The sequence below is a fragment of the Vipera ursinii genome, assembly GCF_947247035.1.
Source record: "Vipera ursinii genome assembly, chromosome: 1".
Lineage (NCBI taxonomy): Eukaryota > Metazoa > Chordata > Lepidosauria > Squamata > Viperidae > Vipera > Vipera ursinii.
In genome coordinates, this window is record NC_139512.1 from 125,145,738 (window position 1) to 125,172,124 (window position 26,387).

The 26,387-nt window shown below is 37.2% G+C and overlaps 1 protein-coding gene across 1 annotated transcript in view; it reads right to left on the reverse strand.

Moving 5' to 3' along the window:
* CNTNAP5 (contactin associated protein family member 5) overlaps nucleotides 1-26,387 on the reverse strand; it is a gene marked incomplete at both ends in the record, with an annotated part of 417,604 nt that overhangs the window by 175,391 nt on the left and 215,826 nt on the right. Inside the window, 3 exons of the mRNA XM_083349845.1 lie at nucleotides 2,190-2,361; nucleotides 9,987-10,136; nucleotides 12,958-13,222. Of these exons, the coding sequence (XP_083205971.1) occupies nucleotides 2,190-2,361; nucleotides 9,987-10,136; nucleotides 12,958-13,222 (587 nt within the window). The remainder of the gene's footprint in view (nucleotides 1-2,189; nucleotides 2,362-9,986; nucleotides 10,137-12,957; nucleotides 13,223-26,387) is intronic.

The following is a 26,387-nucleotide window of genomic DNA, read 5'->3' on the forward strand; positions in this document are numbered from 1 at the left end:
CAGTTGTGTTTTCCATTACAAGAAAAGACAGCAAAGCTGTTAAAGAGGTGTGAAAGATGTTGAGAGCTGATGAGCTGCATGAAGCCCAAGGCAACCTAAGCCTTGCCACCCCACAAGAGTTGAGAGGAAGAGAGTTTAATGCAGGGATACAATTAATAGACCACTGCAGGAATGTGCAGTAGTTTCAGTTAGAAGCTGAAAAGCTGTCTTGGAACAGGCATGGGTAGACACACATCTGTTAATACCTCCTTACAGAAGGCACATATATCCCTGGGCTCACACAGTAGCCCTGTGATCTCAGGCCAAACACAGTTAAGGGTGAGCGACCAGTACACCCATGTCAATCCCAAAGCATATTTCAGTGCAGCCTTTTGCAGTATCAAAAAAGTCTAATACATCACTCATATCTCTAGCAGTATCTATCTATGGAAGTGTAGAAGTCACACTATATACCTTCCCCAGCAAACTTAGCAATAGCAGAAAAACTCTGGGACCTGTAGGGCATTTTGGAAGGCTGTGAACGGCTTTGGAGCCCTGTTTCATTCTATAGTTTTGAAGCAGAAACCTGGTTCAGTTTACACAACTGAGATGATTTGATGGAAGATTCATTGAGTCAAAGTACTATTGACATATTCAGTGATAGAAATATAGATTAGGTTTGTTTTGAAAGATTCATATTAGCATGATTGTCTTTGTTGATGAGGATGATGAACCAACGTGAACCAGCAATGTTGCTCTAGCAGGGTGGGTTGAAGTGCTTCAAAATCAGGATTGCCTGAAGCATGCACTGAAGATGACCACCTTAAAGACTTTCAGGCATAGTACGGACATTGCAGACTGGGTGCAAAGAAGCAGTTCTACAAAAAGTACTGAAAAGGATTTTTGCTGGAAAGACCTTCCATATATACATCTACAAGTACTACAGTAACTACTTGTATTCATATTTCCTTTAGGCAGGTTTTCGTACCGGGGCTGTTCCTAAACTAATGCAGCCTGAACAAGTGAACCATGGAGCTTGAGGCCCAGGCTAATAAAAATCACAAAGTTCTCCAGTATAAAACCATAGGGGGAAAAAAGGAAGCCAAATATTCCTCATGCTTCATTTTTGGATTGTATTTCTAGGAAGGTAGACATTAATTTAAGCAAAGCACTGGGGCACAATGATTTGCCTTTTTAATTTCAAAGAATAGCAATGGAGTCTATACTCTTAAGTTCCACAGAAATTCTTATGAACAAAGTTCAAGCTGAAATCAGACACTTTACACCAGGCATGTCAAACTCGCGACATCACGTGACTTCGTGCAACGTATCACAACTTTTTCCCCATTGTCAGCAATGGGATGGGTGCGGTTTCGGCATGACGCATCTGGCCCGTGGGCCGGCAGTTTGACATGCCTGCTTTACACTTTCTAAGATACTAGTTTCTCATTTCATATTTTTAGTTAAAATAAATGTTTACGTCAAGCCTGGTGATTGTACACAACAACAGAAGCTTCAGATATACATTAATTTCTCAAAAACAAAGCAAACCAGTAAATAAATGCTAGCTCACAATTCTAGATTAATTGCTATATATCAGTATCTTTATCATTTATGAGCTAAAAGTAACTGAGTTTCCAAAAGTTTCTCTGCCTTATTATACAAAGGGAGTTCTTCTTTGTTACTAACACTAAAGCTAGACCAGTGAATTATGGACGAATCTTGGCTTTCATGCTTCAGCCTGGTACTCAGGATGATTTCTAAAATAATTTGATTTTCTAGTAAGATCCATATTACTTTATTCTGCTTCCATTCCAAAAATCTACAGTGTTCACTACGGCATGCAACCCAACATTTGTTCAAATAAAACAAGTGGAGAAGAAGGCATATTTAGATGATTCAAACAATGGCTTTGCTATTTATTTAAACTTTAAAACTGTCAAACGTGCTTTGGGTATATAATTTAATCTTTGCACAAATCTATAGCAGGGTTTAATTTGCATATTCCATCTTTCACAAACTGAGAGAGAAAGAGAGAGAGAGAGAACACACATTTCACACACTTTATCATTGCTTTGAAGTGATGTTTTGCAGTAGCAACTCTGTTAAACCTAATATTAATAATGATAGCATATTAAAATTTCCAGTTCTGGTAAAACTGCATTTAGCTGAAAGAAAACAACAAGACAAAGGAAAAGGAGAATAATTACCTGTCTTTGATGCCACAAATATCAATGCGCAAATCACTGTAAGTTCCCAGGGAGCCTTGCTGAACTAAAGTGAGGTCCTTGGGCTGGTTATCAATAAAGATGAGTCTTATGCAACCTTGAAAAGCCATAATGGGATTTAAACATTTTGAATTGGTAAAATTGTCAGGGCAACCTGTGGAACAAAGAAGGTAGAAAGCAGTGAGATGAAGAATACTGAAATGTTAATTTATTTGCTTGGGGATTCATAGAAAGAAAGTCTAATTATTTTTAGTGTTTTCATTGCTTGCTCGACATTAACATTTAAGTTTCAAATTCTATAGTAATAAATTGAAATACATTTTCCAACAAAGAAAATAGGTAATAATGGTGATAGAAGGCAGATATTGGGGCAGCTTCAAACTTTATTCTTTTTTTTAAGATAAAAAAGCATGATCTAGAACTAAAAATATGGGTTTTGTTGTCTTCAGAGGGATCCCATGGATCGGAGCTACATGATACAACCTACTTTGGATATCTGTTCACAAATTAAAAGGTTGTATTATATCAAGGCAAAGCATTCATCCTTCTAACAACATACTGTATATGATCTACTTTGACTATAAGGTTTTAGGATCATATGCAAAGAAATCCCTTCCTTGAGTTTTTTTTTCCTATCAGGCTTCAGAGATTAAGTTCAGGTACTTTCTGGTTATAATATATGTCTTTACCAATAAGTTGCTGAAATGCATGGAAATGACATGCACACCTTATTAGGAAAATCTTAAGAGAGGTTGGGTTTATTTTATTTATTTTTATTTATATTTCATTCTGCCTTTATCATTTTTTTTATAAATAACTACAGGTGGGAAACATACCTAATACACTTTCCTCCTCCTATTTTCACCACAACAACCTTCTGAGATGAGTAGGGCTGAGAGAGAGAGAGAGAGCCCTGAACATTAATCTTAAGACCCAGTTTGTTTACTAAAGTTATCAAAAATCCCCATTAAAGTACTATCTTGCTCATTTTCCTTTCTCTACAATTATAGAAGCAGCCTAAGCACAGCAATTATCACACTATAATTAGTTTTACTTTATAATGAGAGTAGATAAGCTGATTATTAACTAAAATAAAACTCGATTAATGGACATAAAAAGGTTCAATTTACTGTTGGGCATTAATATAAGGATGGAAGAAAACCAGCCTTTAAAGTCTGATGCAATTTCTGCTGTTGGAGCAGCTGTTTTGTACTCATGCCAGGCACTTTTGGCGATCATGGCAGCTTACTGCTTCCTTTTTTTCTTGTCCCCTGATCATCTCCTTTATCTTATTTCATTTATTTGTCTTTTATCTCTCCAGTCCATCCTTTGTCAGTTTCTTTCTGGAGTACATAATCCACTCCAATCTTGTACCTTCTATAGGAGTTTGTTTCATTATCTGTAGATGGCACATAGTTGGGGAAAGCTGTTAAACTCCTACTGAATATCAGTCCTGCAAGTCTTATGAATGTGGATTAGATCTCTTCTCTTTCAAATTCCTCTTTTTCCCCCACTGTAGCCATTCATTACTGTTGATCAACAGCCTAACTCCACAACCTATTTTCACAATGGCTCACCTAGGGATTCAGAATGATTTCATAGCACAATGTCAGCAACTGCTGATGACATGTTATCATTATTCTAAAAGTACAAATAAGGATGTCACATTTATTTTATTTAGTAATTATATATATATGATTACTAATACACACACACACACACACACCAATCTTGCCAAGGTGATTCTGAAAGGTACACAACAATAGATAAAAGCAGATATATAAAAATAGCAAATGTAAATCCATAGTAATAAATATGATAAAACCAAATCTCAACATAAATTTGTGAGCTGTACCAAACAAAAACATAACAAGCAGATAAAAAAGGCAAAGAGGTTAAAATCGCAGGTTGGGAAATGGGGAGTGATGTAGCTAAGCTAATAAATGAGAAAAAAACAAAAACCCTGCAGCAGCAACAGTCTAATGTAACAACAATCATATCTTACTGACTGTGCAATGAACTATAACAATAATAATCCAACTTAGAGGCAAAGACAAGTTACAATGTAATAGACTTTGCTGAGAATATATTAAAATGCCAAGTTATACCTTATTTTGCAACTATTGACCAGTTTAGCTGAATGCTTATCTGCTAGTCTACTAAAGGTCTAATAGACTCTAAAAACCATCTACTTTTGATATACCGTAACTTAACCTTGCTGCAAAATCTGGAAGACATAAATATAGGACTTGGTGAGTGGAACTAAGTGGTCACGGACCAAGCAGAACCCCCTTCTCCCATGGTGCTCAGTAGCAACCTCTTAAAATTATGCCATAGCAACAATAAAGTAACAATTGCTACAATTCTAGTATCAACGTTATGACAAGTTCAGCTTTAGAAATCCCGAGCCATCTTTTTTTTTAACAAGATGGTGTTTGAATTACCCTGAGTTTTATGACAGCTTGTTGAAGCTATATCAGCAGCTGGACTAAACCTATCATTATGGAGAGAGAGAGAGAGAGAGAGGGGGGGGGAGGGAGGGAGAGAATGAAAATGTCATCCAATAGCATTGTGCACCCTGGATATAATCAGGGAGCATAGAGTAAACTCTTTGAAATATCAGCAGTGCAAAGATCAGACTGAAATGAATTCTATAATACTACCACATTCTGCGACAAGCTTCCAAAAGAAATAACTTCACATATATAAGCAATCCTCTGAGCAAGCACAGTTAAACAGTGGCAAACTTGTTTCTATCCTTTTTAATACAATACCAAAAATGAGGTTAAAGAGACTCTAGTAGAATGATTTTTACAAAAAACAACAACAACCAACAACAACAAAAATGCACTCAGCTCTTGCCAATGCTACGATAATATTACATGCTTATTGAGAAAGTGAACTAATTCCAAATCTTAAAGACTCCACAGAAATCACCAGTGATGTGGCTGTGCATATCATTTTCTTCCATAGCTGGTTATTTCATTTGAGAGTGGAATAGGATTATTTTATAAAAAGGTAAAGGTAAAGGTTCCCCCGCACATGCGTGCTAGTCGTTTCCAACTCTAGGGGCCGGTGCTCATCTCCGTTTCAAAGCCGAAGAGCCAGCGCTTGTCCGAGGACGTCTCCGTGGTCATGTGGCCGGCATGACTAGACACCAAAGGCGCACGGAACGCTGTTACCTTCCCACCGGAGTGGTCCCTATTTTTCTATTTGCATTTTTACGTGCTTTCGAACTGCTAGGTTGGCAGAAGCTGGGACGAGTAACAGGCGCTCACTCTGTTATGCGGCACTCGGGATTTGACCCGCCAAACTGCCGACCTTCTGATCGACAAGCTCAGCGTTATATATAAATATAAATGTAAATGTAAATGTATATATATATATATATATATATATATATATATATATATATATATATATATATATATATATATATATATATATATTGACCTAAATGGAGCCCAAATGCAAAATGCTTGTTAATCATGTTTCATTACGATGTTACTATTGCTATCTTTCCTGATTATACTCATAGGAACTGTCATATAAATCTAAACTATAGACAAATTGTCCTTCATGACTATAAAGCAAACGTGAATCTCTAGTTGAAATATTAGCGAAGTTGTCTCTAATGGATGTCTACTTTTTATTAGTTTATAATATAAAATACAAAAGCGAATAATAGGAAAAATAGGGGAGGGAAAAGTGTAGCAAAGAAAGGGAAAAGAAAGAAAACAGCAGATCTATGTAATCAGTAAAACCCAAAATCAAAGTTTCATTTTTTTCCCCACCTCATTTTTTTCCACCTAATGGATATCTACTTGAGTATGGGAGAGGAGGAAGAAAGAGAGAAGCCTACTCGGTCTTCAAAATATGCTCTGAGCCAAAGATTTAACAGGATAGTGAATGGAATAGCTAAATTTTGCCTCCTATATTTACCAAAGTTGGGCAGACTGGAGACAGAAACTTTAAGTCCTTTCTAAGTCATGGGAAGTCATTGGGTGACTTTGGACTAGTCAGCCTCTTTGGGTTACAAACTACCTGTTAAGCTGGCTGTTATGGGAATGAGGGGAAAGTCTGATGTAAATTGTCTTGTTTTCCCCAAATATAAATCAATCCAGTAAGTGGCAGCTCTATCAAAAAAGATTGTAGCATACATCATTGTATTTGGAGATCAGATTTTATCTGATCCAGATGTTAATTCATATATATGATAAACACACACACACACACACACACACACACACACACACACGCTATCCAAAAACAAATAGCAGTCATGAGGTCTGAGCTGGGACGTATCAGCCTTCAAGGTACACCAGATTAAAGCCAAGCAGACTAACATAACTAAGTTTACATAACAGAATCTTGTAAATCTAAACTTGCTTCCTCCCTCCCTCTCTTTATTTTCATGAGAACTAAAGAGGGTCAAGCCTGAAACCATTTCTCACATTACATCTTTGGACTCAAGTTCTTTTCATCTCATATTGTCTTTGTAGCAGCTTTTCCTCCTGCCTGTCATGGTCATTCTTTCTATCCACTATAGGACCAATGACGCAAGCAGTGGTTAGCATCTGTTCTGATCACTTACATCCATTCTGATCAACACAATTTACATATTTCACAGTGACTATTTTTCACAAAGAAAGAAGCTTCCATCCAGCTGCTAATGGTTCTTTAGTGTGCTGCAGCAGAACAGTGAAGAGTCTTCAAGTGGTACTCTGTAGCACTAAAAACTTATTTTCCATTTCCAACACCTTGTATTCTCCAGACTGCTTTATGGATTGATAACACAGACAGTACCCTGCAAAGATCCCATGTCTCAAGACACTTTTTTTTTTAGCTGTTAACCTTTCTTTCATGTTTTGGCTAATATTTTAAGGCTCCTAGATCCACATCACAAATGAGTTTTCGTCTAAAGTTTCTAAGATGAAAGCATTAGAATGGTACTTAGGCTTTAAATTTTGGAATTGACATTACAATATATATATTGAGACATATTTATTTTTTGATACATTTCTTCAGCAATTCTCTCTGATTAAAAAAAAATCAGTATAATTTAGTTATACCAAAGGCCAAATAACAAACAAAATGACAAAGCATCCTATTGAATATTGACTTGAAAAAGGATACTTTATATACAACTATATCTATCTATCTATCTATCTATCTATCTATCTATCTATCTATCCATCTATCTATCTAATACTGGTCTCAATTCCTATCCTTTTAATGCATGCAAAATCTTTGTTGCTAATCAATGTAATGGGCAAGCTTGGTGGCTGCTAATCAACGTAATTGAATGATACATGCTTTTAAAAGCACAAGGTAGGTTCATAAAGACTTTCAGGGGAAAGGTATGATTGAGAAATAACAGTGAAAATCTTATCAGAATCCTTTTGAAGAAGGAAGACTTAAAGAAAAAGATATTTCTTATTGATGTTTTTTAAAAAATCCTTTCCTCTATAGGCCAAAGGATCTTTCAAAGACTGTCCCCATAAAGCTCTTGAGATAAAATTGGCTAAGGGGACGTGTGTGTGTGTGTGTGTGTGTGTGTGTGTGTGTGTGTGTGTGTGTGAGAGAGAGAGAGAGAGAGAGAGAGAGAGAGAGAGAGAGAGAGAGAGAGAGAGAGAGAGAGAGAGAGAGAGAGAGAGAGAGAGAAATGGAAGGGAAGGAATTAGCATACAGTACTTGTGCATCACTAAATCTTTAGCAACAGATGAAGTGCATGAGCATCAACCTCACTTTTTCTCAGCCAAGAAAAGGTACTGGCCAGCAAGGAATGTTCTTGGTTGAGAAAAAGTAAGGTTGATGCTCATAAACTTCATATGTTGCTAAAGGTTTAATGATGTGCAAGTACTGTATGCTAATTCCTTTCCTTCTCTTCCCTTTCTCTTTCTTTCTCTCTCTCTCTCTCACCCCCCCATCAACCTATTTTCTCTCACATTTCTTCAGTTTTATGATCTTATCACATTTATTTTTTTCAGATCAGAAGAACTTTCTTTAAGCATTTTGTGCTGATTGGTAGGCATTTGGTGCACATTTCCCCAGGCATGTGTTTTGCTTTGTAATTTTGCCTAATATAAGTTTTTGTAAACAATTTCCATAACATAATGAATTTTGCACATTATCTTCAAGAATGCATGTTTTTCCCTAAGGTTTCTCTATTTTTAGAAAAAATAGCAACCACTCTTCTAAGTAAAGTTTGAATCATAACTATGCTTGATAACACACAATGATACATAACAACTATGTATGGGCTTGAAAATAAAAAAAATCAAATATACTTTCATTCAAACATTTAACAAAACTTTTCTGTCATTACAAAACTTGATAAAACTTGGAGATCTGCCAGAGAGATGGATCCACAAAGTTCATTTTAGCTACTCCAGTTTTAGAGAAAGCTAACACATTTTCATAGGGGGTGTGTGAGACTTATTTTGATTTCTCTTTATATTGCAAATGTTTTAACAGTTGAAGTCCCCAATATTTATAAGTGATAACCAGCCCTCCATGAAATAAGATATGCATAGTTAAAGGACTGCCTCTCTCCTCTAATCTTTACCCATTCTATTCACTCCAAGTCCCATCAGTTAAAGAGTATGATTCAGTGAGACCCAGGAGGCAGGACTTTTGTGTTGTAGCAGCAACAACCCTTTAAGAATAGCATCCCCTCCCAACCAGAGATCCACATTGCCCTCACCTTACTTGCCTACAAATGATCTTTGAAAACTTGACTGTAACTTTAGGCCTGACAGTACAGCATTAAAGCTCTGCTGGACTGTCTTTGGATGATGAAGAGGAGGAAATATACCCATGGCTTTCTAGAGATAACACTCCTGGAGGGGATGATCCCAGCTAGGATGGAGCTCCAGCTGAGGCAGATCCAGCAAGGCCCAGGATTCCTGCCTGCACCCACATGAAACCTCTCAGATTCCGAGGTTCCTCCATCCAGTCCAAAGCTGAAGCAGGCCTTAAGGATCTGAAGATAGAGGGCTGAGCTACACAGGCCTGAGAGGTCAGCCAAGACTCTGATGCATAACATGCAGCTGGATGGAGGCTCAGCGTGGCTGATTTATTGATCTCATTCCCATGGAGAAAAAGGTGAGAATAACCTTTCAAGCCTCAGCTCTGTTGTGTTTACCTTATCATGCTGTTGTGCCAGGGATTCTAGATTCCACTTCACTGTGTTTCTTGTCTTTTCCCTTGGATTTGTTGTTTGTTTATTGGATTCCTGGTCTCAACCCATGCCAGGCCTTGACTGCATTACATTTGTCATTTTTATAGGTAAAAAGGACTCTTTGCCTCTAAAAAGTTCTGACTGAGTCTGTATATCTCTGGAGCGTGGCAGGCTGCCAGCTTACTATCTTGTTGGCTGGCAGCCATCAGTATGAACACAAATAATAATAATAATAATAATAAAAAAGAGTGGAGATGGGGCCTCCACTTTTAGTGGTGGCTGCAACGGAGTTATGTTTTTGTGGCTTCCCTCGGTAGACTGGTTGTGTGTTAGGGTTTGTTTTGTATTTTGTTAAAATTTTATTTCTGTTTTTAACCTGTGAAGCCCCTCAAAGTTTAACAGTTTAGAAATAAGATAGGTAGACAGACAGACAGACAGATAAATATTTTTTCCCTTAACCTTTCGGGAAGCAATATAATTTCTTTTTTTTTCTTTTTTGTTATTATTTTTTAATAACAAAAATAATTTTAAAACATGATAGCTTTTTTTCTTTACAAGGAAAGTAAATATAATAGTGTATTGCAATTACAGCTTACCTCCAAAATAATAGCTGTGCCCTGAATAAATCTGGGAAACGGTGGTAGCATGAACAGCTGACGCTACATCATTATCAAGAGTTAAGGTGATGCGATGTCTTCTGGCATTGATGTTAACCGAGTGCCACAAGCCATCATATAGATTGTTGCCTAAGAAACAAAGAAATATAAACCTGATCAACCATTCACATGGGGACCAAAACGAATAGATAATGTCTGTGAATAACAGTGATCGTTTCAGGAAGCAACAAAACCCAATAGTGGAATGTTTGGCATAAGCGCAACATAGCCTGAAGACCCAGGCATTCATTTGAAGTTGTTATCCATGCCAACTTGCCTAATCACTCCAATCTGGAGGGTATAAGCAATCTAAAATCCAGAAAGCTGTTGTTGTGGATATATAATGTGAACAAGGACTTGCCATGCTTTTTAGCCTGTAAATAAGAACCATCCTGAACAGACAGGATAATTGTGTGTGTCTTGTTCATCTGATTATGGGAATTCTCACTACTGACAGAGCTCTGATATTACATGGAAGTGACCAATTATGTAGATCACATAGATATTTTAAAGGTTGAGTGGGTGTATTTTGCCTTAAATTGAGATTATCGTGAACTTTCATAACATCTGTTCTCAAGAAGCTATCTAATTTAATTCTCGGCTACATCATGTTGGCCATGAAATAACATTCCTGCACAATTCCATGGGAATTTCATTGTTTCTAATTAAGCTTATTTCCCAGTTAATGTTTTAGGATCTAAACTGAGAGGCATTTTTGTGTGTTTAAAGTGCTACTGGATACTCAGCAATAAAGTCACTGTGGAACTGTTGGAAAAGCCCACACAATGCACCCCAGAGAATGTTTGCTGAGTAGGTGTTATGTTCAAATTTGTAGTAATTCAGTTTCAGCAAAGACAAATACAAATGTCTTCATTTGCTTAAGAAAAATCAAAGGCGTAAGTATAGATGGAGGGGCATGCTGGGCAACAGAACTCGGGAAAAGAATCTGGATGTCTTAGCAATCGTAAGCTGAACATGAACCAACAATGTGACCTATGTACCCCATTCCTACATGCAATCCTAGACTCCATTAATATCTATGTACGTATGTACTGTGTATATGTGTGTGTTTATATGTGTGTATGTATGTATGTGTGTATGTATGTAATGTCAAGATCTGGAGAAGCCATTACTGCAGCATATTCTGCATTTTTGGCCAGAGTAAAGTCTCATCCAAACTATGAGGAAGGATTGAGGAGCAGAAATACCAAAAACAACAGATTAATATCAGAACTCAGGAAGCCTTTATTCAAGCAAAGTTGAGAAGGAATAAGCAACCTTATTATATTATGAAGACTGTGAGCAGTACTCAAGTGTCTGAAGAAGGGTTATGTAGAATTGTGGAGTTATTCCAGAAGATGGAGGGGAAGGGGGCAGGGGCAGTGAAGGCAAGAATGGATTCAAATTATAAGGATATAGATTTTGATTGGTCATCAGAAAAAAATATTCTAACTATTAGAGGTGCTCAATAGTTGAACAGAAAGCTTTAAGAAGTGTAAACTGTCCTTCCCTGATGGCCATCAGAGGCTGGATGGCCATTGGTTGAATATGCTATAATATTTGATTCTTGCACTGAGAAGCAGATTGGCCTGGATGATCTCCAAGGTAACTCCCAAATCCACATCTATGATCATATCATTCACTTAATTTATATTCATTTGTTCACACACTGAATTACTTAATGGAACACTCTGCTACCTTTTTCAGGCAATCCCAGTCTCTTAATGAGTTATTGGTTCCTCTGGATTAGGCAGAGGTTTGCTTATTCCTTCTCAACTTTGCTTGAATAAAAGCTTCCTGAGTTCTGATATTAATCTGTTGTTTTTGGTATTTCTGCTCCACAATCCTCCCTCATAGTTTGGATGAGACTTCTACTCTGGCCATAATTTATAGCTTGCCCATGAATATTTGCTGTTGTCCCTCTCCTAGCTCTGATAGGAACAGGGATTTAGGAATAAGAATAATAGTAATAAATACTTGACTCTGTTTTGAATTCCAAGCAGTCGAAGTAAAGAATAAATTTATTGTAAAAATGCATTTAAGACAGCTGAGCCCTTCCATGAAAAGCCTGTTCTATAAAGGGATATGTATTTAAAATGTCACAGGACTGACTCTCTTGCTCTTGCATATGTGTATGCTTATGCTTCTTCAATAGAATGATAGATTTTTCTTTAGGAATTCAAGAATTGAGCACTGAGCATATAATGAGGATTTGCTGCCAGATGTCTTTTGAAATGTCATCTTTGTATCCCAGAATAATGTCAAAGCAAGGATTTGTTACGATAGCAGCTACAAAGCAGGAAATTGTTTAAAAAATGAACAGCATTCTATCCATTAGAAGAGTTTTCCCCAATCATTCTGGGTTGGTGGCCTGGAGGGGGGAGAGCGGGGAAAGAGGGGATGGTTTTCTGGGAGGGGCATTGCTTGCACGATTGAGGCCAAGAGCACTTGTGATGCTCACGCGAGTGAGGCTTCAAGTGCTAGCGCAAAGGGTCCCCCGAGTGAGCATGATGCTCGTGTGAGTGGAGTTGTGTATGCACACCAGCCAGCCACTCACGCGGCCTGGTTGCAAATAGGCCAAGGACTGATAGTGGTCCCTGGCCCACAGGTTGGGGACCCCTGTATTAGACAGGAGAGAAATACTAAGAAGGAAAAGCAGCACCTGGCCATATAAATACTGAACCTCAACTTTCATCATCCTTCTACATTGGGTCTGCACTTCAGATCGAATGAAAATTGGAATGTTATAATGCATGGCAGACCATATATTAGGCTTGGATTAACAAATGACCGCTTGAGGGTTAGCTTTCCCACTTAAAACAAAGAATGCCATTTCTCTGTTATGAACTAGGAACCTTATTTAAGAACAACAAAAATGAGAAGGAAACATGCATCTGGTAAAGACGGATACCTGCACTGATGCCCACGTATCGCTCTGCTCCTTTTTGGATGTTGAGGATCAGTCTGCCATGGTGGAGGTAGAACAAGAGTGAGCCAGAATTTTCTGACAATTCAGTTGAAAGAAGGAGACCATCCTTGTTCCATGTTCTAAACTGGAAGCTGACAGACAAGCCATCGATCTGAGGAGTGCCGGGTAACAGTAAGTAACTGCTATTGGAGCTCTCGAAAGTGATGGGTGTGATTGGCGGTTCTGAACAGGAAAATGTCACATTTCCCTGGAAAGTAACAAAAACAAAAAGGGGGAAAATACAACAGATGATGTTCAAACTGTTTTCACATTCAGCTGCTTGGTTAAAAAAAATGCCATCATCACAACTGAAAGATAAAAATGAAAAGGATCTTTAGGATTATAAGTGGATATATATTAGGGGAATACAAATCAGCCAAAATCTGATCAGAATTCTAAAACATGACCTCTAATTAACATCTACACATGTAAGAAGTAAACAAAACAGAGCAAAATAAAACAGAACAAAATAAAATAGATGAAATTAAAACAGCATGTAGATAAATGTGTGTTTTACCTCCTTGGTGGAGCAGTGGGCTAATGCCTCCTTAAGTAACACCAGCTGCCTGCAATTAGTTCAGGTTCGAGTCCCACCAGGCTCAAGGTTGACTCAGCCTTCCATCCTTCCGAGGTAGGTAAAATGAGGACCCAGATTGTTGGGGGCAATTAAGCTGACTTTGTAATAATGCCGCTTGGGGGTGTGTGTGAAAGCCCTAATAAGCAGGCATATACATAGAATGAAGGCTACTGCTAAGCTTGTAAGCCGCCCTGAGTCTTCGGAGAAAGGCGGGATATAAATGAAATTAAAAAAATAATAATAGAAAAACTTCTTTGTGATGTGATTCTAGGGCGGGGGTGGACAATTAATTTTTCCCAAGGAGCCACATGAGAAACTGGAAATGTTGTGGAGGGCTGAACCAATGTGAAGATGCCTGTGCATGCATCCACATTCGTAAATTGGGGGGGGGGAAATAGCAGTCACCTTCAAAATAAAAGCAATTGAAGTTGTATTGCATGCATGGTGTACACTTATTTACATCTGATTTGTAATTTCCAATTGACCTCAGGCCGGTTGGACAGGAACAGCCGAACAGCTGGATATGGCCCAGGGACTGCAAAATGCCGAGGTCTGTTCTAGGGTTTGGATACCTTAAGTCATCTTATGGCAATAGCCGCTCATAAGAACTTGGCAATTTTGTTCATATTACCAGGGTTCCAGTCTCAGAGTAGAAAACAAAGCATTTCTCCCTTATCAAAAGCTCTGCTAGAAGGCAGCATAGCATACCAGCATATAAATTCTAACAGAATGGACATATACATACTATAAGGTTTTGGGTTCACATTGGCCAGAGGGACAATTTTTCTCATTAAATATGATTTTATGAAATCTCTCATCCTATATTACTGAAGATAAACCATTAAAATTGGCCAGAAATAAGACTCCATGGTACCTGAGTGAACTAGACTGAATAGACAGTTTGCAGATCTAAAAGGTTTCCAGGAAGGAACCCACTCTTGCAGGCTCTACTCCAGTCTACATAATTTGCATGTAGAAAATCTGAGGTCCAATCATAACAGGCAGGCTATTTCTGGTAAAAAAAAGAATTTGAATAACTACAGCTAAATCTCCCATTGCTCAAGTAACTGATTCACCCAATAAAAATTCAGTTCCCACAACTGGCGTTCCTGAGAAGACATCTCCAATGTCTAGTCCTACCCAAGAGGTTTGGTTAGAGGACTTACATGGCCAAATAACACAATGCGATAACTGCTATATGAAAAGCCTGACTTTCAATACACCCAGTCCTGCAGAACACAAGTCTTTAACAAGATTCATTGTTAGTATGAGATACTGCACTAGGATCCCACTTGTAACCTCAGACTGATTACTCTCAAGTCCTGCGGAGCATGGTTTATACATGAATTGGACTAAGACAAAAAAACTTCTTTGCTTGTACTACTTTGCTTCCACTTCCACTCCAACAATAAATTGATTTCTAAAGGTTTTAACTACAGCTGGTCAAAGTCAAACATTTCTTTTCAAGCCAAATAATTTCCAGGGCAGTTAGATATAGTGATGACACCAGAAACACTCCGAGAATTTTTAAAACCATATTTTGATAGCATCTTTAATTCAAAGCTAAATGCATTCTTGCAGGGTTGCTGGGAGCTCAGTTCTTTTGGTCTCAACAATTCCACAGCTGTTTATTCACCAAAATCAGATAATTAGCAATTAACCATATAGGATAGGACCAGTGGTGGGATTCAAATATGTTAACAACCGGTTCTCTGTGTGGATGCCGCTTCCGGAAGTCCGTTCTGGGCCTGGGCAACCAAAAATTAGCCACTGGTTCTGCCAGAGTGGTGCAAACCTGATGAATCCCACCACTGGATAGGACACATGCACAAATCTCTTCCAAAGAAAAGGGCAGTATGGAAGGACTGATGGTCTGCTTTTAATCCAAAGCACTTTGCCAAACATCAACTGAAATCTGATAAATCAATACAAATAAAATATTTTCTGTGAGAATAGCCTCTGATTAGAACTGATGCCTCATTCTAACAGGAACATTAGATGTAACAAAATGTGATTAATGTGTAGGAAATTTGTATGAAGCTTGGGGATTTCCTTGACGAAAGAATAAAACAAAATGAGGGAACCATTGATAATTGGAAAATGACAATTATTTACATTGGAAAAGAAGTTCTGATAAGAGATTTAATTTGCAACAAGATGAAACAAAATCTTTAGTGACAACATTCTTTTACATGACAAAAGAGTATTGACATGAAACAAATGGAGCTATTTCAATGGATTCCTCTATTAATCGGTTATTATTTGTTATATGGCCAGGATGATGTGAGATGGCAATTTGGAAAATATAATCCAAACCTGCATAAATTACAATTGCTTTGTATCATCTGATGAAAACTTACCACTGGGGCTGCTTTATTTGGTCATAATTAGGTATTGGCTAAGATCCAAATAAAATGGCCAGGTAACACAGAGAATATGGTAACTGCTTTATGAAAAGGCTGCCTTTTGTTTCAATATACTCAGTCTTGTAGAACATAAGATTCATTACATGGCAGAGCAAGATGAATTAATTTCATATAATAAATAGCCCAATCTCCAGAATTTAGAAAGAAGAATGTTGATCCATCAAGTAAAGAACCACAGCTAATAATGACCAATCAAAATAAGCTGGACAGTAATAGGATACTTGATAATAGGAATGTGAATCATCCTAAATTTGAAAAACATACATTTTATTTTTCCATTTTTTAACTGCTGAAAATCATTTTTTGTTTTTGTTCAGAACTTTCCTTAAAACTTACAAGTTTTTGAAACAACTTTCCCTAATTCTCTTCTTAAAGACACCATACCTAATGTATACCCTTGGGGAAATATTAGTAAAAAGCACCTTTGGGATAACTATTACCTGGATGACTGAGGATCTCCATAGATATTCATTGGCGTATTATCCCATTTCATATCCACTAAAGTAAAGCTGATATCAGACACTACCATCATCTCTTTTATTTGTCAGTTTGACTGCTATATACTTATAAATTAGGCATGTTACTTATAATAACTTTCTGAGCAATGCCTGCATTATAACCTTCACAGGTCTGTGACACATAAGAAAGCTGAAGTAAAATCATTAGACAGTCATGGTTTTAGTTAGTAACTACTTTGCTTAATGAATGAGTTGCCAGTCCCATTTGAGGTCTCAGTCTAAACAAGGGCTAAAGGTAAAGGTAAAGTTTCCCCCGCACATGCGTGCTAGTCGTTTCCAACTCTAGGGGCCGGTGCTCATCTCCATTTCAAAGCCAAAGAGCCAGCGCTTGTCCGAGGACGTCTCCGTGGTCATGTGGCCGGCATGACTAGATGCCAAAGGTGCATGGAACGCTGTTACCTTCCCACTGTAGTGGTCCCTATTTTTCTACTTGCGTTTTTACATGCTTTCGAACTGCTAGGTTGGCAGAAGCTGGGACGAGTAACAGGCGCTCACTCTGTTATGCGGCACTCTGGATTCAACCCGCCAAACTGCTGACCTTCTGATCAACAAGCTCAGCGTCCTAACCCACTGAGCCACCGCGTCCCTTAAACAAGGGCTACCTGTACTTAAATAGAGCAGTGGTTAAAATCTTCATGTAGCATAGGCATAGATACTGGTTTGAAATCTGGCAAATTTTGTTGTTGATGTTGCTTCAATTATTATTTTTCTATGTTGAACAGCCAGTTTCTCCTCTTCTTTTTTTCCAATAATCTCAAGAGTGTACAATTTTACTATTTTTTTTCACTCACATGAAGATAGAAAAAGCATATTTCAAAAGTTGAATGGAGAAAAACATTGTGAGGTCATTTTGAAGGTAAGTGAGAGGTTAATAAGAGGGTGATGTCATCCATTACTGCCTTCTGGAAAGACTGCTTGCCTTATCTGATGACAAGATAATTGGGCAGTATAGGTAAAGCTTTAGTAAGTTCCTTAGAAAAGTTAAATTCTTAGGAAAATTTTTGTTCTTTTGTTCTTAGCTGTTCTGCTTCTTGATTTTATCTTTCGTATACTACTGAGTACACTGACATAACTATATCAAAGGTAAGTAACTGAAAAACATATACAAAAAGTATGTGAATATACTATATATATTTTGATTGGTCTCTAATGGAAACTTAATTTGGATTGGACGCATTCACCAATTCACCAGTTTTCTCACTCATTTAAGAGATGAGTTTTGTAGGATTGAATATCAAGATTATTTATATATATATATATATATATATATATATATATATATATATATATATATATATATATATATATATATATATATATATATATATATATATCTTTGGTTATTCGGGTTTTTTCCCCGCATAGAATTGAAGGTGTAGGAGCCTCAGCTTATCCCCAGTGCCTCCTCTGAAATAGTTGATATAATAATGTAAAGCCACTTAAATTGGAAACCAAACTTTTCCCTGGCTACAATATAGGATCAGAAGTTTTTGGACCTCAGGGGTAGGCGGAAGATCAGATGTGTCTAGCTTCTAAAATTTTATCTACTGCATTCATCTGGCATTTGAGAGCTCCATGGAGTCCAGTGTTTGCAGGCTGATTAATGATCCCTTTAACAGATACTGAAATCTACTCCAGAGGGGCTTCTGCTGCTTTTATAACAATTTTAACTTACTAAACTTAGAAATTTAAAGGAAGATATTTAACATTTCTTTGGTAGATCCTGTCATCAGACAAGAGTTTTGCCACTACCTATTTTAACAAAAAAAAATGTCAAGTGGATAATTGCTTGGTTTCAAATGGATCCTTTTAGCAAATATAAAAGATAAAATAAATTGTTTGCTTAAAAATCATTAGAAGCAAATTGGTGCTGTTGCAATAGGTTATTGAACAGGATATTGCTGATGAAGAAATGACTGTGTATGTATCTAAAGGATGCCAAACTTTTTTTTTTGCTTTGCATATGTTAACAGGATTTGGGACTGACATTATCACACTTGAACTTCATCAGATATAGACTCAATTAGTATATTTGAAGACTTTCTCTAATCCTTTCCATTATGGAAGCTTGATACATGGGTGCAAAATAAGCCACATTTTTCTTCTTTCCTTATTTTCCTAAATTACATGGTTATGAGTTCTTAAAACTTAAAATGTTGCAGTAATTTTGTAAAACTTCAGTTGACCTAACAAAAGTATTGCCCCTATGTAGATATCCCAGACTCCAAAAGACCTTTTTGATTCCTATATGGAAAGTTACAAAGTTCTGCATTCCTGAGTTGTAGTGATAAATCTCTTTACACTTGTTCATAATTGTCCTTGCTTCAAGATAAAACTGGCCTGATGGGATGGGGTGGGTTTGTTATTATGACTTTAATTTTAAATTTGTACTATTTGTACTATGGGCATTGTTTAATCATGTTTTAATAATTTTAACTTTTGTATTTGTCTTTTACGTATTGCCCTGTTAACCGCCCTGAGTCTCTTGAGAGAAGGGCGGTATATAAATTAAATAAATAAATAAATAAATAAATAAATAAATAAATAAATAAATAAATAAATAAATAAAACCTGGTTTAAAAAGCATCTGTTATAAGCCTGTTTATTCAATTAGTAAATCCTAAGGAACTGGAAATCTTAGCATCCTGTTGAAATAGTGTGTGAACACATGTATGAACAAAATAAATTTCTCCATTTCTTGACTACTTTGCTGATGTTATAAATTGTGGAGAAACAGTTTATATGAAGGAAGTTAAGGTTCAAAAGTACAAGCGATGGACTATAACTAACATCATAGATACACGCCCAAGCAACAGAAAATCTATTTATGTATTGTGTAAGCATAAAGGTAAAGGTTTCCCCTTTCAGGTGTGCCTGACCGTAGGGGTAGTGTTCATCTCCATTTCTTAGCCAAGGGAGCCAGCACTGTCTGAAGACATTTCCATGTGTCATGTGACCAGCATGTCTATATGCCAAGGTGCAGATAATATTATTACTTTCCCACCAAAGTGGTACCTATTCATCTACTTGCATTTGCATACTTTCTAACTTTCTAACAGGAGCTGTGGTAAGTAACCAGAACTCACCCCTTTGTATGGAGCTCTGGTCTCAAACCCAGACTGTCAGCTTTCCAGCTGATAAGCTCAGCATCTTTAGCCACTGGGCCATCACAACCCACATGTGATATAAACAATTAGCACATTGTAATAATTAGGATAAGAATAATAGGGAGGTGGGACAGAGTTAGCACCTTCTGATAACTATGCTTCTACTGTGCATTTAGAGTTTATTATTCTCTAACTTAGTTCCTCCCTACTTTTGATGGGACAACACTGAAAAGAAGAAAATAAATAATTTATTTAGATAATTGTTGCATTATTTAAAAAGACATACAATTTTTTTTTTATTTCCTGAAAATGACTGATTTTAATATGTTCATATTTCTGAAGCATAATTTAAAAGATATATGTACTTTTTAATGGTGGGGGACAATTATTTCTACTAGTTGAAGAACTATGGTATTTCTACTTGAATTATTTTTTTCTGAAAGCGTATTGTCCTGCTGACCCCCACCAACCCCCCCCCCCGCAAATATCAGATAACAAAAGAAAAATGCTCAGTTGAGTGAAATTTCATCCCACTGAGAGACATGAAGGATCATATGCTTGGCTAAGCAATTCTGGATTTTGTTTATCTGAATTTCCCAAGCTTTTAAGGCATTGGCCAACTTCGTAACAAAAGGTCTCACAGCTTTTCTACTTACAGAAAATGAGCATTATCACTTAATTTCCTGGTACAGTGCTTGAGACATGAGTGCAGGGGACACTCTCAGCAGATCTGAAAATGATAGTGATCATTCTGATACAAAACACAAGTAAAAAACAAACAAAAAGGAGATAAGTTGGTAAAGTCCTCTTTTGAATTTAGAAAAATAAAGAAGACCTGCATCTAATCTTACAAGTTCACCTTGGCTAGGAACAAAGAAGACAGGCCAACCAAAAGTGGTGAATTTTCTCAAATGCATACAGTGTACCAAACGAAACGTTTAATTTTTGAGGCTTATTTGGTCATTTAAAGGGTTACGTTAAAAACTGAATGTTTCCATTTCAAACTACTTGCACTAGACTAGAGTTCTAATAGTTTTTCAGTTATTTGATTTCGTGTTTTGAAAGTCAAAGTATATTTTGAGGCATCACAAAATGTCTTGCTCCATCCATTTTAAGTAAAATAAAGGTTCAACAAATAGCACAGCTAATCAATCTGTCAAAATGTAAATCAAAATAAAGAAGGAAAATAATAAAATTTGCTTAAATATGTACAGTTAGTCAGTAGCTACTGGCATTAGCACAACTGCATTTCCTGAAAGCATATACCAGGTTTTAATGATCTGTCATTTATACTATTCCACAGCAATTAAATTCATCTGTAGAATATTTTAAATGATTTCCCCCCTTTTCAGATATAGTGGAGCACAACTATTAGACCAACCATCATAGCCAAGTGTATGGAAATTATGGTCCAAAACAATTGGAATGTCTCATTAAGAGAGGCTGATTTAGATTGTGTGGGACAAGAACTAAATCAATATTGTATCTCATGTAAAATTATTTAAGCTAATGGCGACCCCCTCCCACTTGAATATCAGCTAATTTGAAAATGTGGAACAAGTGTTACAATGCTTGGTGGAGTGGGAAATTAAATATGAATAATATTTTGACTGCTGTGAAACAGTGAGGGGTTTAAACATGTTTCAGATATGTTTCATGGAATAAACAACTGACTGGTATCATATATCAGGCTAAGTCACAATGTTTTATATAGTCCACAATAATTTATAACCCATAGTAACTGCAAAACATGCTAAGTCACAAACATTTCATGACTTAGCAGGGTATCTAAACCCTGCCAGTATAATATGGTATGACGAGGAAAAATAAATGGGTCTTAACATGATAAACATCTTGTACTGCTAAATATATTGAAAGATTCAAAATTAAGTAATAAAACAGTATGTATGTTCTTTTCTCTCCTGACCTCCACAGAGATCCTAAAGAGAATTGTATTAATGTTTTAATGGAGGGTATAGCTGTCCATACAGTCCCAGACTTCCCTGTATTATCACTACCTCATCCTCAAGTAAATACAAGTAAAACTCTCATTCTACAAAGGTATAGGTAATATGCGTAAATAGGCAAATATAAATCGAATCAAATTTGCAGGTGTTGGCAGGAAGGAGGCATCAAGCATGGAGTTTGCCTAGAGTCACTGTGCAGGTGCAAAAGTCCTAGTACCAACCTCTCCCCCTCTCCCAGGTTCCTTGGAAACTTATCAAATTGTTCCCAAGACTAGGCTGCCAGACTGGGGAGATTTCTGCATTATAGGCAGAACATAATAAAGTAGTTAGCTTAATATCTGTCCTTGAGTCGGGATGTTTGCGCCTCACAACAGGTTTATAATAGAAGGATCAGCTTTGGTAATAATATTTGTGAACAAGTTCTTAGAATCATAGTTGATTACCAAATGAATATGAATCAATAGTGTGCAAAGATTTCAGAAAATACACCTGCAATTTTAGGCTGCAGCAATAAAAAGTAATTTCCACATCAGGGGGAGTAATAGCTCTGCTATATACTGTATTAGTTAATTTTGTGTTTTATTTCCAGCATCAAACTTTAAATTTCCGACTCTGTTAAAAATAGAAAAGGGTCAGAAAAGGGCAATAAGAATGACCAGAGGACTTGAAACTAAGTGATACAAGAAAAAAAAAGGAGCTGGGAATGTTTAATCTTGAGAAGGAAGATCTGAGGTGGGATATGAAAACAATTCCAACTAAAGCTTGTTCTCTAACCTTCCAAGAGGCAGGGCATGGGAGAATGGATTTAAATTGCAATAAAATCCATTCTAATTGAATGAAAGGAAACACTTCCTAACAGTTAGAGCCATCTGTGAGCAGAAACCAATTAGCCAGAGAAGTGGTGGGTTCCCCATCACTGATTGTATTTAAGCAGAAGCTTGACAGCTCTCTTTTGTGGATACTTTAATTTAGTTTCCTGTACAGGAAAAGGGGATTAGAATTGCTGGCCTAAATGACCCCTTTGAAATCCATGATATATGCAGCCTTGTTCTATATCCAGTTTCAAGTGCTAGAGCAGAGTTTATGACAAAAATAGATAATCAGTAAGGTATTAATGAGAAATTGAGAAAGCTGAGAAAAAATCTCGGCAAATATTCTATGCTTTTTCCAAGGTGCACAAGAGATAAAATAGTGTTACTGTATCTACTGTATAATAATTGGGCCAGTATACACAACACCTTCAACTGGGTCATAGTGGAGAATAAACAATTGTACAAACTCTCCACTCTCCACAAGGGACGCAATTAACACAGAGGGCTTAGATGTACAGTAACTACAAAGGGACCTGGTTTTAACTGAGATTGAAATAATTTTCTCCATTTTATGATACCTTTTTACCAAGGAATTTGACTGTCCTCATCTCCTTGACTAAGATAGAAACTTAGATTGGTTCCATCTTCATCTTCTTGGCCCCTTTTAAACTCACCTTGTAGGCAGAGATTGTTGAAAAGTGGAGGCTGAAAGGGGAAAAACAATAAGAGCCCCTCAGTCAGGACATCTATAGAAAGTAAAAAAGTGCAGTCTTGATAAGAAAGGGATGATTGTTACTAAGGCAACAAACAGATAAAAGATTGCAAAGGCCCAGATGAGTGTGGAGAGGTCCAAATGTATATCAAATAGATATCTCATATAAGGAATGTGTCTATGATCTCAGGGAATGAGGGAAAGAAATGCTGCCCAGGAAAAATCAGACAAGAGAGTGGGGAGTCCCCAGTGGCTTAAACATTAGAGAAAGAAATTTAGGAAGAACCCGCCTTAATGGATCAAGCTGTTAAAAGTGGTGATGGGAAGATTCCACAGTACTTTCAAATGAAGCCTTACAATAAAGCAGAATTAGCTCATCAGGTTTCCTCTCTGGTTTATCTGGGAGGGCTGACACCCCCTAAATTCATCTAAAGAGAAAAGAAAGAGGAAGGAAAGCATCCTGAGACTTACAAAATTCTATTACTATAAAAGGTAAAGGTTCCCCCGCACATGCGTGCTAGTCGTTTCCAATTCTAGGGGCCGGTGCTCATCTCCGTTTCAAAGCCGAAGAGCCAGCGCTTGTCCGAGGACGTCTCCATGGTCATGTGGCTGGCATGACTAGACGCCAAAGGCACACAGAACGCTGTTACCTTCCCACCTTAGTGGTCCCTATTTTTCTACTTGCATTTTTACATGCTTTCGAACTGCTAGGTGGGTAGAAGCTGGGACGCGTAACAGGTGCTCACTCTGCTATGCAGCACTCGGGATTCGACCTGCCAAACTATTACTATAGCCAGTCTTAATAAAAGTAATTTCAGGTCTATAGGGAGTCTATATTTTGGTCTGTTTACCTCAATAGGATTGACAATATCATGGATTATTGTATTTATTCTTCCTGAAGAGCAGAGGAGGACAGAAAATTGTCCGAGTTAAGCATGAAGTAGTTGCCATTTGACACACCCAGCTCTATTGTGTTTTCTTTGCTCACTATTTATTATTTGTTTTTAGCATATGACATACAATGTCACGGAAATCTACAAAAGCTAAACACAATGCAGTCCTGACAGTCTAGATTGCTAATTCATTCTGTTTGGCCCTTGTACACTTATCCTTGATGCACCGCAGGGGGCAAACTAGCTTTACACCAATTAGATAGCAGCACTTGGGTTGCTGGTTCTTTCATGCTCCTCTACCAGTCTCACCTCATGTCATGCGATGCCTCATGTCTGGCCATGTCCAGTGCTGGCTTCCACTCTCCACACATATGAACACAGCTAGGCATTTTTTCCCACTGAAGTGGTATCCGTTTATAATATTTGCAATATTGCCTGCTTTCGAACTGCTCAGTGGGCAGGTGCTAGGGATCAAGTGATGGGAGCTCACTCCATCTCACGGAGCCGGGCTTGAACCGCCAGAGTGCAGATCATTTCTGGCTGGCAGTTCCAGCATCATTAAGCCTCTGTGCCACCACATCCCCCTTTTTGTTTGCTGATAGCACAATACCCAACCAAGAAAATGATACTTGGTTCTTTATGCATGCATGCCTATCTAGCTAATGACTTTTTTTTAACTGAAGGGATATAATGTGACATTGAAATAATGGTATGGTACACAAGGCTAGAAAGCAGGAGACTGTCGGCTCTAGTCCCACCTCTAGTCCCACCTAAGCCAGCTGGGTGACTTTGGGCCAGTCACTCTGTCTCAATCCAACCTGCCTCACAGACTTGTTGTTGTGGGGAAAATAGGAGGGGGAAGTGGCTGTGGCGGATATATTTCACTACCTTGAGTTATTTATAGAAAATAACAAAATGGTGGGATACAAATAAATAAAATAAATAAATAAATATAACAGTCAAATCCCCACAGGATTTGTAAACCATGGATACACATGAAACAGCTTTTGGAATCATGGCCAAACAGCGACAGCTATTTATGGTACATTAGAATATTAACTGAATTTTAAGTATAATATGCCATTTTTTAATGTTTGCCTTTAGAAAAAAAAAGTTTCCATGTAACAAGCTAGCATATCAAAGTTATGAAGATGTACTGTAAAGCAAGTCACTTTTTTGTAGTTTTCTTGCCCTACAAGATTTTTTATTATACATGACATTTAAAAGCCTGATTCCTGCTCGCAGTTTGAAGTGGTATGGAATATTTTACTTATTTAGAACTTTTAATCTGATTTTCAACTAATTCTGTTAATGTAGAATAGGCCAATAATAATTTAATGGCCTAGCTGTTTGCCCCATTTTCTAAAAATAAAACATGCAGAATATTCAGGCTATGGAACACTTCTTAATTATCCAAGCGAATGACCAATAATTAAACTGTCTACCAAGACATCAAAGTATACGGAACCATCTCAGTACATATATAATGTTATGCATTAGTCTTTTGTGCTACTTCCTAATGAATCTGGAATATGTTTGTATGTGCATAGTAATTGTTAAAAAGTTATTCTTTTTTTTTCTAGCCAGAATTCCCCCTCTTCCTACCACCCATTGTGCAAGCTTGACATACCATCATATATGCATCTGATTTACCCTGGGAATAATGAGGGTATGAAAATAAAAATTACTGAACAGCATCTCAGAATTGTGAGCATAATCAATCAAGATCTGAGGTTCACTGCTTTTCACTAATACGTTAAGAATTCCCATTCAAGAGAATAACTGACCTGACTATATTCAACAGTGATAGTTATTGCAGTGGGTTACTTCCACATCTTACTCAGCTGTATAACAACACAGATCACATGAGAGATAGGCTCATAGAGAAAAAACAAAAGTCTCTTTCATTGTGCTTTTTTATTTTATCAGCAGTTGAAGTTCTCCATATTTTAATGGTCAGTCGAAATTTTAGCCGAACAAAATGCTATATAAAAATCAACAATGAAACAAATTTCAAGATTCAAGCATCTAGAAGATTAGGGGACTGGAGGCTAAAACATATAAGGAACGGCTGCTGGAATTGGTTGTGTCTAGTTTAACAAAGAGAAGAGTGAGGGGTGACGTGATAGCAGTGTTCCAATATCTCAGGGGCTGCCCCAAAGAAGAGGGAGTCAAGCTATTCTCCAAAGCATCTGAAGGCAGGACAAGAAGCAACGGATGGAAACTAATCAAGGAGAGAAGCAACCTAGAACTAAGGAGAAACTTCCTGACAGTTAGAACAATTAACCAGTGGAACAACCTGCCTCCAGAAGTGGTGAATGCTCCAACACTGGAAGTTTTTAGAAGAGACTAGACAGCCAT